Source organism: Garra rufa, chromosome 20 (genome assembly GCF_049309525.1).
Source record: "Garra rufa chromosome 20, GarRuf1.0, whole genome shotgun sequence".
Classification (NCBI taxonomy): domain Eukaryota; kingdom Metazoa; phylum Chordata; class Actinopteri; order Cypriniformes; family Cyprinidae; genus Garra; species Garra rufa.
The window spans coordinates 29,796,376-29,809,258 of record NC_133380.1 but is presented as its reverse complement, the minus strand read 5'-3'; the positions used below and the strand labels follow the sequence as shown (position 1 = coordinate 29,809,258).

The 12,883-nt window shown below is 35.1% G+C and overlaps 2 protein-coding genes and 1 long non-coding RNA gene across 3 annotated transcripts in view; 1 reads left to right on the top strand and 2 right to left on the bottom strand.

Moving 5' to 3' along the window:
* The window catches only part of syn2b (synapsin IIb), a 152,655-nt gene that overhangs the window by 89,746 nt on the left and 50,026 nt on the right, over nucleotides 1-12,883 (top strand). The gene's annotated exons all lie outside the window — the stretch shown is intronic.
* On the bottom strand, nucleotides 1,180-3,277 carry LOC141293272 (metalloproteinase inhibitor 3-like). Its single transcript, XM_073825301.1, has 5 exons — nucleotides 2,910-3,277; nucleotides 2,567-2,640; nucleotides 2,387-2,483; nucleotides 1,621-1,722; nucleotides 1,180-1,231 (listed from the first exon to the last, which is right to left on the bottom strand). The coding sequence occupies exons 1-4, from the start codon at nucleotides 3,043-3,045 to the stop codon at nucleotides 1,628-1,630; spliced, it is 402 nt and encodes a 133-aa protein (XP_073681402.1). The 5' UTR covers nucleotides 3,046-3,277; the 3' UTR covers nucleotides 1,180-1,231; nucleotides 1,621-1,627.
* LOC141294213 (uncharacterized) lies at nucleotides 6,428-8,070 on the bottom strand. The gene is made up of 3 exons (XR_012340896.1): nucleotides 7,976-8,070; nucleotides 7,113-7,231; nucleotides 6,428-6,663 (listed from the first exon to the last, which is right to left on the bottom strand). It is a non-coding gene; the product is annotated as an uncharacterized lncRNA (long non-coding RNA).

Below are 12,883 nucleotides of genomic sequence, written 5' to 3'. Positions count from 1 at the left end.
ACCCCACAATTCACCCAAGGGCACTCTTTGGTGTAGCCAATGCTGCGAGGGCATGCAGGGGTGCTGCTAACTGAGAAATATTTTTTTTTACAAAACGCCTGTAATATCCAGAAAACCCCAAAAAAGATTTAAGTACTGTTACTGTACTTGGTCATGGCCAAAGGGCCACCACCCAGGTTTTCTCGGGATCCATTGCAACCCCCTCAGTCGATATCACGTGTCCCAGATAAGACACCTGACGCTGAAAAAGCAAACATTTACTCAATTTTACCTTTAGGCCACATGCTCAAAAAATGTGAGAGCACCAACCTAAGACAACTAAGATGTTATTCAAAAGATGACGAAACACGATCATGTCCCCTATTTAAATATGTTGGTCAATATTTTTATATGCAAAGCATTGTTTGCAGTTTTCCTGTAAACATAAAGCAGTCGATCTTTGTAATAATGAAATTCCAAAGTTCTTTAAAACTAAAGTCAGGCATTGCCTACCCTACTTTATGATAAAAAGGCCATAAAAATTAAGGGTGAAATGCAAACAAAATTTCATTGAAATTTTAATCGTAAAAATGTTCATTTTTGATATACCTGCTTATTATTTTCTCAAACAAATCTATTTATTTATTGTCAATCAGTGGACTCAATATGTCTCAGTAGCACCCCATTTATACAGAGCATACACACTGCGTCATTATAACACCTCTATAATGCAATTTCAAAAATCATTACCAGCTTTCTGCATTGTGCAAACAAGCTAATATGTTGTTTCTGTGGTTTCTAGTAAAGTAGACATCTTGATGTAACATGATTTTTGTTGTCAGATGTGGCTGTATGTAACTGTCATTACAGTTTTTAAATTAAACTGATTTCTTTTTTAACTTGATGCCAATCAGAATAGAAAAGTGAGAAAATCAATACTAGATGAATGCATTTGATATAAGCCATTGCCACTATTAACATACTTGCAAACAATTCCCATTAAACACACAGACGCTTTCACATATAAAACAGTTTAATGGTTAATTGCATATCCCCATGAAAACAGTGTTTTGTATGTATTTCATGGACTGCATTGCAAAGCTTCAGTAAAATCATTAAATTTTTTTAAAAATGTCCTACACATTTTACGCATTTCGAAAAATAAATGGGAAAACTTTCACATGATGAATGGCTGATGCACTTGGTCTTCAGGGCATTTTGATCAAACAGGATGCTCCAGTACTTGTCGAATCTGTAGATATCACAGTTTAAGAGATGGCTGAACTTTTATCTATGCTTATAACATGACAACAACTGTTTTACTACTTTAAAAAATTACAATAAATCAATAGTGACAGTTTGTGGCTAGTAAAAGGGCTGCAAGTAGAAATTACAAACCCAAGTATACACATAAAATTTCCTTCATTACCTAGAAAGTTTAATCATAAGAAGTGTTGAGAACTTCCTGTATGGCAGGTGGAATGTCCTTTTCAAATTCATTTATGCTTTAAACATAGAAATCTTTACAAAAAAATGTGATAATATTCAAAATAGTAGAAAGAAAATTTGGATTTCAACATTGCTGAACTCTATATAATTCAGACTATGGTGAATTACTATTGTTATGATTTAGATTATTACCTCACTGTCACAGCCATTCTGAAACAGGCATTGAGGAGAGACTGTCCCAACGCTTCACAAGGCTACATAAATTAACAAACATCATTCCATTCTTGACACTTCCTTATGTGGAAAAAATAAAAATAAAAAATCTTGGTTAACACTTTACAATAAGGTTAATTAGTTAACATTAGTTAACATGAACTAAGAATGAACAATACTTTACAGCATTTATTAATCTTAGTTAATGTTCATTTCAGCATTTACTAATGCATTATATCACAAGTTGTGTTTGTTTACATTAGTTAATGCAGTGTGAACTAACATGAACAAGCAATAAACAACTATAATAAACAACTAAAATGAACAAAGATAAATAAATAGTGTGATAAATGTATTGCTCAATGTTCATTCATGTTAGTTAATATATTAACTTAACTTAAACTAACTAAACATGGGGGTACTTATTGAACCCTAATGTTCTGTTGAGATTCTTTAGTGTTTTTAGGTTTGAGGTCCTGGATAATATTAATCTTTTCATATGAGTGTAACATTTACTGGACATTTACTGTTTAATAATGAAGTTAGATTGTTATCAAGTTCTTAAATGGCCAAAATCTGCAGACTGGCTCTGACTTTCAGCAGCTATCGTCAACTTGTTCAGACTACAAATCGGTGCTAGTGTATTCCAGTCTTAACAGATGTTCACAAGCAGCATCAGGAATCAGGGTGTTCAGTTTCAAAATTCAAAACTCAAAATCTGACTTCAGATAATTAATAATTATACCTGCCAGCAGATACTCCTTGTTTTTCAGATTAATGCCACATGAATTTCGACTTGAGTAGATGACCTGAATTGGCTTTTCGTCGACATGCTTAAACATCTGGAAAGGGAAAAAAAAACTCAAGAAAGATTTTACTAGCAAATTCTGAATTTAAAAATGATGTGGCAACTACATTTTCTCACCTTGATAATTTTGACACTGTATGCAGTTCCACTCTGAGTGCTGTTCACTTTTCCAGTGATCTTAGCTCGAATCACTAATTGGTCAAATAGACAGATGTGACAAAAATGTGTTTTTTATGTTTGTTTGTTTTTTTTTATAATTTTTTTATGTCACATTACATCATGTTATTTGTTGTTTATATTTTGTATTTCAAGTTATTCAAGTAATTGAAATAGTGTAAATGAACTGAAATGCAAGGAACGTCTCGTAACATCTGATTTCAAAGGAGCATACAACCTACAGATTTGTATATGGCACCTATAGCTGTTCATGTTTAATTAACTATGCATGTGTTTGACATACCTGTGTCAGAATCGCAGTACTGCTGTTGCGGTTTCCTTTGAACACATCTGCAGCCTTCGGCCACCTGCTCGTTCAGTCCCACAGACAGGAAGAACAGCAGCCCTAGAGTCACAGCAGCAGACAGCGGGATGCCCATCCTCACACTCTTACAGCGCAGATTAAACAATATACTCAGGTTCTTGGCCAACTAGAGTTTCTTTGTCTCTATCTTTCCAAAGATCTCTAAATTCTAGTAGGCATCTTATATAGCTCTTATGTCTCCCACCCATCTAACCTCAAAAACCTCACCTCTTGTACAGACACACACATCAACACACAAGTGTGTGCCTGAAGAGCAGTCAAACACAGTTCCTGGAGGGCCACAGCCCTGCAGAGTTTCGTTCCAACCCTTCTCCAACACAAAAACAATTCAGTTTTAAAATAATGCTGCATTCATGCCATGTTGTAATTACCATAATTCTGGGATGACAACACATGACATTTTACTCATAGCTTTCCATGTCGGACTCAGAGGTAGCGCCTAAATAGTCTCAGCCTCAGATATCACGCCCACGGAACGTTGGCGTTTTGCTTAAAGGTGTTAATGCAGATGCCATTGTTGTTATACACTTTTGCGCCGTTCGTTCATAAATTACTGACTTACTGCTTGTTCTCCCTCTTCTTCGTTAACTTTTGATGCTGGTTATTTCAATGACTGACTTGTTGCATGCCAGTCTTGTTGTTGGGGCATTTCCACGCACGTGATTGGTTGTTTGACATGTTGGTCAAACGGCCTTATGGCAGGCCTTGGCCAATGAAAGCTGCCATGGATTCCAGACCTTCAGCCATCAGTCTGAAGGTCTGGCTATGTGAGGCTAGTGCCTAAGTAGCGCCAAAATGAACCAGTCGGCGTCGTAGCTCTAAGAACATTCTGAGTTTACAACTTGTATTTACGGGTTCAGGAGCATGTGAGGGCTTTAGCATTGATAGTTTTGCCATAGAAAATAATTCAGATATATGTGAATTATCTATAATCTATATGTCACATGTTGTCATCTCGGATTTATGACATGCGTGATTGCAGCTTAAGCCTGAATAGGCCTTAGGCCTTAGGCCTAAACTTTCTCAGTTTCATAATGCATACTATCACTTTAAAGGGCGTAGGCATCCACAAATCCAGAATCTTATCTGTCTCTTCCGCAGCATGCTCCATCTGCCCCCTTGCTTTTTGATAGGCTTCTTTAAATCACTCCTGATGCCCCACCCTAACCCTACTCACCAACAGTCTCTGTAAAATCTGCCTGGCTTACCCCAAATAAAATGTCAACTGTGAACTTTGGCGACTACCCAAAACCCCCCAAAATACGGGCTATAACCAGTACTTGCATGTTCTGTTGTATTATAAGCTAAAACTACCTCTGGTAAATATTCAACCTACAGTATCTTCTTTTCTTTGGTGGTGAGAGAGTTATTAACAGATTATGCAGGGTTCGATTTAACCTCTCGAATTGACCATTGGTAGGGCCTGGTTCGACTCTGCTTAATCCAATTCGTTTTAAATAAGTTTTGAAAAACCTCCACTTTAAAACACTTCCCCTGATCCAAATGAATTAGTTGGGGGACTCCATACTTGTGAATCCACTCCCTGACAAGAGATTTTGTCACTGTCACTGCCTTTTGATCTCAGGTAAGCACTGCAACCACAAATATTGAAAACACATCAGTAAAAATCCAAGACATTCTCCTTACCATGACTAGAAGGTTCTAGAATGGTAAAATCAATAGCTACCACTTCAAAGGTTCTTCTTGCTAACAAACTACCCTTATGGTTATTAACTTTGGCAATAGGGTTTTGCCACAATACATCTCTCTCATTGCCTACAATAAGTTTCAATATCCTGGAACATTCCTGGCCAGTAACATCTAGCTCTGACCAACTTATTGCATTCTACCCCCTTATGTCAATGCTCATCATGCAACCCACAAAGGACCTCCTTCTTCAAACTCTGGGATAGCAGCGCCTGTTTAATTTGGCCATGTCTAGTATGTCTAGTATGTCTAGCCATGTCTAGTAAGCCATGATGGCTTGGGTGCTGCCAACTGAGAAATATTTTTCACAAAACACCTGTAATATCCAGAAAAACCCAAAAAAGATTTAAGTTCTGTTACTGTACTTGGTCGTGGCCATTAGGCCACCGCCCAGGTTTTCTCAGGATCCGTTGCAACCCCCTCAGTCGATATCACGTGTCCCAGATAAGACCTGATGCTGAAAAAGCGAATATTTACTCCATTTTACCTTTAATCCACACTCTCAAAATAACAAGAGCACCAACCTAAGACGACTAAGATATTATTCAAAAGATGACAAAAACACAACCACTTCATCTAAATACAAAAGCAAAGACTAATCACCTATAATTCTTTCCATAAGTCGCTAAAAAGTTCCAGGAGCATTGCAAAGCCCAAAGAGCATAGGATTAAACTGATATAAACTAATTTATGGCAAGCTATTGATTTTGATAACAAACTAAATTATATTATGCATTTTGATTTTTTTGAACTTGTGTCCTGATGACAAAACCCCTACTGCTACAGCAACACATACTCTTTTGAACAAGAATTCTGCCTAATAGTCGTGACAGCCTACTTCAGATATTTAAAAAAGCTATAAAAACTTTGCAGACTTGCAGAAAATATATTAATTAAATAATTGGCCACATAACTACTTATAGAGAGAATCTTTCATGCTTACTAACACACTTTTAAAAAGTAATAATGTATTTTTTTTTTAAATCATTATTCTTTAATAATTTTTGTTGTGCTTTAAAGAAGTATATTTTTTTGATTTGTTGACTAACATATTAAAAGCACATGTAAAGTACTTGATTATAATTTAATAAATGGTAGTGTGTTTGATATTACATTTAATATATCTTAAATATCATTACTAATGTGTATTTGCAAATGTCAAAAAATTTCAATATGTTTTCCGTGTAGTTATGGCAGGCATATGAAGACACCCCTCTAAAATGAATCTAATTGCAAATGTAAATAGTTTTTTGGTCGTCATTTTTATATGCAAAGTTTTGTTTGCAGTTTTCCTGTAGACCTAAAGCAGTTAATCTTTGTACTTATTAAAAAAAAAATCCTCAAATGAATCCATTAGTTTATTTGTTATCAATCTGTTTCAGTAGCACCCCATTTATACAGAGCATACACACTGCGTCATTATAACGCCTCTATAATGCAATTTCAAAAATCATTATCAGCTTTCTGCATTGTGCAAACAAGCTGAAATGTTGTTTCTGTGGTTTCTAATGAAGTAGACATCTTGATTTAACATGATTTTTCTTGTCTGATGTGGCTGTACAGTATGTAACTGCCATTATAGTTTTTAAATTAAACTTATTTCTTTTTTAACTTGATGTTCATCAGAATAATTAGTGAGAAAATCAATACTAGATGAATGTATATATAAAAAAAGCCATTGCTGCTATAAACATACTTGCAAACAATTCCCATTAAATACACAAAGACGCTTTCACATACAAAACAGTTTAATGGTTAATTGCATATCCCCATGAAAACAGTGTTTTGCATTTGTTTCTTGGACTGCATTGCAAAGATTCAGCAAAATTAAATCCACTTAAACATGTTCTATGCATTCTAAGCATTCTGAAAAACAAAAAGGCAAACTTCCACACTGAAGAATGGCTGATGCACTTGGTCTTCAGGGCGTTTTGATCTAACAGGATGATCCAGTACAGGGGACGATCTGTAGAGATCACAGTTTAAGAGATGAACTTGTATCTATGCTTATAACATGACAACAACTGTTTTACAAATTTTTTTTTTTTTTACAATAAAACAGTTTTGGCTAGGGCTGCAAGTAAAAATTACAAACCAAAATATACAAATTAAACTTCCTTCTATACTTAGAAAGTTTAATCATAAGAAGTGTTGAGAACTTCCTGTATGGCATCTGGAATGTTCTTTTTAAATTAATTGTTGCTTTAAACATGGAAATATAAAAAAATAAAAAATAAAATGTTTTGACAAGCATACATGATCTGAACCCAGGATTTGCAACTCTCACAGTATGTGTTTGACATCCAAAATGACAGAAAAGTTAAGTTGGGCAAAAATTAAAAAAGCCAAGAGTGTCAACATTGCTGAACAGACTATGGTGAATTGTTATTGTAAGAACATGATTTAGATTATTACCCCACAGTTACAGCCTCTCTGACATCTGCTGAGGTACTCCTTTTCATCTGAGGAGACATCGGCCCAACGCTTCACAAATTCACATGCATTAACAAAGACCTTTCCATTCTCGACACGTCCTTAGGTGAAAAAAACAAAACAAAAACATAACATTATCTTATGTATATCTAATTTTACACCCAAAGCTCATTTTACAATATATGCAACATTTTTTGAACCTAGAGTACCTAAATATGTCGTCATTTGAACCCCAATTTTCTGCTGAGATTCTTCAGTGTTTTTGGGTTTGAGGTCCTGGATAATATTAATCTTTTCTTTGAAGAGTGTAACATCACTGAGGACATTTACTTGTTTACTAATGAAGTGTGTTATCAAGTTCTATTAGGTATTAAAAAGAAACATGCAGCTTAATTGATCTGACTGGAATACTTTACATGACTTAAATTCTGAAGAAGTTCTAAAAACTGTGCAGACTTTGTAAATGTTACAGAGGAAAACTGGATATAATTCACAACTGAGGTTTACACACTAACAGACTCTCAACTCATTCCAAACACCAAAAAACTTTCACAAAAACGTGTGCCTTGTTGCTATAAGATGCATTATAAGTGAAAATAATTGCTTTAAAATCATCTCAAATTATCACATATGTGAATACACTGTATGATTTTCTGTGAAATCTGCCAACTCAAACTGCCCAAAATCTGCAGACTAGCTAACTTTCAGGAACTACCTCAAATTATCCAGACTGAAAATTGGGGCATAATTGGTGTAGTGTATTTCAGCCTTAGTAGATGTTCACAACCAGCATCAGGTGTTCAGTTTCAACTCAAAATCTGACTTCAGATAATTAATAATTTTACCTGACAGCAGATACTCCTCATTTTGCAGATAGGCCTCACATGAATCTTGATGTGAGTAGATGACAGTAATTGGCTTTTTGTTCACATGCTTAAACCTCTGGAAAGATAGATAGATTAGATAGATAGATAGATAAACTTTTAAGAAAGATTTTATCAGCAAGTTTTGTAAAATGATGTGGCAAGTACATTTTCTCACCTTGATCATTTTGATACTGTATTGAGAATTTGGTGCTCTGGTGACTTTTCTAGTAATCTTAGCTCGAATCACTAAATGGTAAAAATAGCCAAATGTGACAAACAAATGTGTTAATTGTATTTTTTAAAAACTGATTACATTACATTTTGAACTAATGCTCATATTTTGCATTTCAAGTTTAGCAAGATTAAACACAAAAGATGATTTGGAATCAAAAAATAATTAGAAAAGAAACCAAACAACATTGAAGGCCATTAAACATCTCAAAATAAATTCCTTTGTGTTCAATAAAGTCATACAGGTTTATATAGGCTTATAAAGTCATTATTATTGATTTAAATAATGTCATCCACTAAAATTAAGAAAACCTAACATCTTTAAATAAAGTATTAGCTATGCATGTGTCTGACATACCTGTGTCAGAATTGCACCACGCCTGATGCACATCTTTTTGAAGACATCTGCAGCCTTCGGCCACCTGTTCATTCAGTCCTACAGACAGGAAGAACAGCAGCCCTAGAGTCACAGCAGCAGACAGCGGGACACCCATCTTCACACTCACACTCTTACGGCACAAGATTAAACAATATACTCGGGTTCTTGGCCAACTAGAGTTTCCTTCTCTCTCTCTCTCCAAAGATCTCTCGTAGTAGGCATCTTATAGCTCTTATGTCAGCCACCCATTTAACCTCACAAACCCCACCTCTGTGTACAGACACACCCATCAACAATCAATTTCCAACCCTGCTCCAACACAGAACCCATGTAGTTTTCAAATAAGCCTGAATGACCTGATTAGCTGGATCAGGTGTGTTTAATAAAGAGTGGAGCTAAAGTCTGCAGGGCTGTGGCCCTCCAGGAACTGAGTTTGACTCTCCTGATGAAGTGTACTTCCTCATAATGTAATAAAGATTGAGCAATAACTACAGTGTTGAGAGAACTAATGCATTTACACAGCAATTACAATTGCATAAATGTAATGATATTATGTTCTGAATATACAATTCTGAATCCAGAAATATGAAATGTCAAAGAAAAACTGAAATAGCAGGCCTACTTTAAATGGGAAACTAAAACAAGTAAGTCTTATAGACTGAGTCACTGAATCATTTATTCAAGCGATTTGTTTAAGAGCTTAAACAGGAGCATGTTTCCCCTAATATCTTGAAATTTCCGAATCTGACTGGAGGGTATGTATATTAAAATGATGATGTGGGTGCTCCTGGATGCAGATCAATCTGGATGGTTGGAATGAAACTCACTCGGTTAGCAAGCTTGGGTCGAGGACTTCCTCTCGTGGAACCTAAGATCTTTCTTTAGGATCAAACAAAGATTAGCTTTGTTAAGACATTCAGAAATGAATGGAGGGTGAAATATAGCCAACTGTGATATGGATGTTTGATTCCCTTCTTGATATCCCTCTCGTCAATGCAGGGAATGAAGGTCGCGTTCAAATCTATTAGCATATATCAATTAATCAGTTTAATCACTTGAATCTGGTGAGAAATTCATGTGGGGAATGAATCTCTCTCAATATTTCTGATTGCAAGCTTCTTATAGAGATGACAGTTTGACCACCAATTTTGCTGTATAATTAGCTCCCGAGTAAAGCCATAAAGCGTGCCAAATAGTACTGAATAGCCCTTATATAGGATGCTGTGATAGATGATAATGTAACCCAGAAGTTGAATAGATGGCTTATGGAACTCACATTTCTAGTGCTGGCAGGGATTGCAATTTCTCATAACTGGTGATCATGCATTGAGAAATGAGAATGAATGTGATTATCAAGTCCAATGGTTTGTCATACACTATAAGTTGTAGGTGGCTACAGAAATGGTGTGAGATCCTGACAATATCTGGTATTAGGGTAACTTTTCAGTATGGTAATTTAATGTAAATGGACAACAGTAGCATTTAGTTTCCTTGATTGCTTAATAACAGGTGGAGGGATCAATTTGTGACAGTGTGTGTGTGGTTTAAAGAAGTATTTGTGATGTGTTGACTAACATACTAAAGTACTTGATTCGAATTTTGACTGTTATTATATATCACATTTGAAGTGAATAAAATGGTATTAAATGGTATGTAATTGGAAATGTATTTAAATGCATGCCATACCTTTGATAGAAATGGCATTAATATGTGTTTTAGTTTATAATAAATGCTTGTTAATTCATTCAGTAGTTTACTTTAACCTTAATCCAAAGACAGTTATGTAGTAATGAAGTAATGATGTAATTATAACATACATATAAAGATTCCCTTTCTCATCATCTCATGATCGATGCCATTTAGAGATGAGAAGTAACAAAGTACAAAGACTTTGTTACTGTACTTAAGTAGATTTTTCTACTTTCTATTTCTTACTTTTTCAAACCAGGCTCGTTACTTGAATTTGCATTTTGTGGATCACCATTAGATAACCATTTTCAATCTTATGTAGACAAATGCCATCTACCATGCACACTAGTTCTCACCTGCTCTTACCTAAAATTGTTTCCCTTTTGTTTTCTTTCTGTTCTCCTCCATTTTTTTTTTTTTTTGGTAACCTGATTTTTGTTTGTTTTGTTTGAACCTTGTGGTTAGTGTGCCAAGTTTAGCACAACTGTGCTCACTGCGACCCGAGTTTGATTCCCGTCTCGAGGTCCTTTGCTGCTCCCCTCTCTACACCCAGTGCTTTTCTGTCATCTCTCTACTGCCTTGTCCATTAAGGGCATAAAATCCCAAAAATATAACTTATAAGCCAAATATAGAACCCAATGCTCATCAGAAGATAAAAATGAAACACAATACCAGATGAATGCATTTGATATAAGGTATTGCCACTCAGAACATCCAAATTTATATAAACATACTTACATAAAATTCCCATTAAATACACACAGACACTTTCATTTACACAACAGTTTAATGGTAAATTGCATATCCCATTGAAAACAATGTTTTGTTGTTTAAAGTCATAAACATGTTCTAAGCATTCTGAAAAAAGGGCAAACTTCCACACTGACGAATGGCTGATGCACTTGGTCTTCAGGGCATTTTGATCAAACAAAATGCTCCAGTACAGGGCCAGATCTGTGGACAATTTGAGAGATGACTGATCTACTTATACCATGACAACAACTGTTTTACAACTTTAAAAACTACAATAAATCAATAATGACAGTTTGTGGCTAGTACAAGAGCTGCAAGTATAATTACAAACCCAAGTAAATGAAACTTCCTTCTCTACTGAGAAAGCTTAATCATAAAAAGTCTTGAGAACTTCCTATGGCATCTCGAATGTCCTTTTCAAATTAATTTATGCTTTAAACACGGAAATCTTAAAAAAAAAAAAAAAAATTTAAAAAGTCTTGACAAGTATACATGATCTGAACCCAGGATTAGCAACAATGCACAGTATGTGTTTGAGAACATCCAAAATGGCAGAAAATTTGTATTTCAACTTTGCAGAACTCAACTATGGTGAATTATTATTATAAAAATAAATATGATTTAGATTATTACCTCACAGTCATGGACATTTTGATACAGGAACTGAGGAGACATCCTGCCAAAGCATCCTTAACTCACATAAATCAACAAGGATCTTTCCATCCTTGACATATCCTTAAAGAGTGAAAAAAACAATCATAAAATTTTTCGGTAACACTTTACAATAAGGTTCATTAGTTCATGCATGATAAAATAATATCTGCTTTATAGTCATCTCAAAATAATAAATTTGCGATATTCTTCAACAGGATGAAAACAGAGACTGAAGCAAAAAAAATTAGGCTGAACAACTGAACACATTATGTGATTTTCTGTTAAAGCAACTTTCGTCAAATCGTTTAAGACTGTAAATCGGCCCTAACATAATTTGTTTTGTGTAGTGTATTACAACCTTGTTTACAAGCAGGAATCTGCGTTATCAGTTTCAACTCAAAATCTGACTTTAGATCATTAATAATTTTACCTGACAGCAGATACTCCTCATTGTTCAGTCTGACACCACATGAATTTTGACGTGAGTAGATGACCCGAATTGGATTTTTGTCAACATGCTTAAATGTCTGGAAAGAAAAAAATACAAGAAAATATATATTGTTAAGAAAGATTTTATTGGCAAATTTTGAATTTAAAAATGATGTGGCAAATATGTGGCAATGTGGCATTTTCTCACCTCAATAACGTTGACACTGTATGCAGTTAATCCATTCGAAGCGCTGATCACCTTCTTTCCAATGACCTTAGCTCGAATCACTAATCGGTAAAATAGTCAGATGTGACAAAAATGTGTTAAAACATTTTTTTTCCCCCAGATTACACTTTATTATGTCAGAAGCAAAAATGTATGTTCATATTTTGCATTTCATGTGTAATTCAAATAATTGAATCTACTGCAAGAAACATCTCGTAACATCTGATTTCAAAAGAGCATACAGCCTACAGATTTGCATACAGCACCTGTAGCTGTCCATGTTTAATTTGCTATGCATGACATGCCTGTGTCAGAATCGCAGTAATGCTGTTGCGGTAGTTTTTGAATACATTTGCAGCCTTCGGCCACCTGCTCATTCAGTCCCACAGACAGGAAGAACAGCAGCCCTAGAGTCACAGCAGCAGACAGCGGAATGCCCATCTTCACACTTTCACTCTTACAGTGCAAGATAAATCAATATAATCAGGTTCTATAACTACTAGAGTTTCTTTCTCTCTCTCTCTCT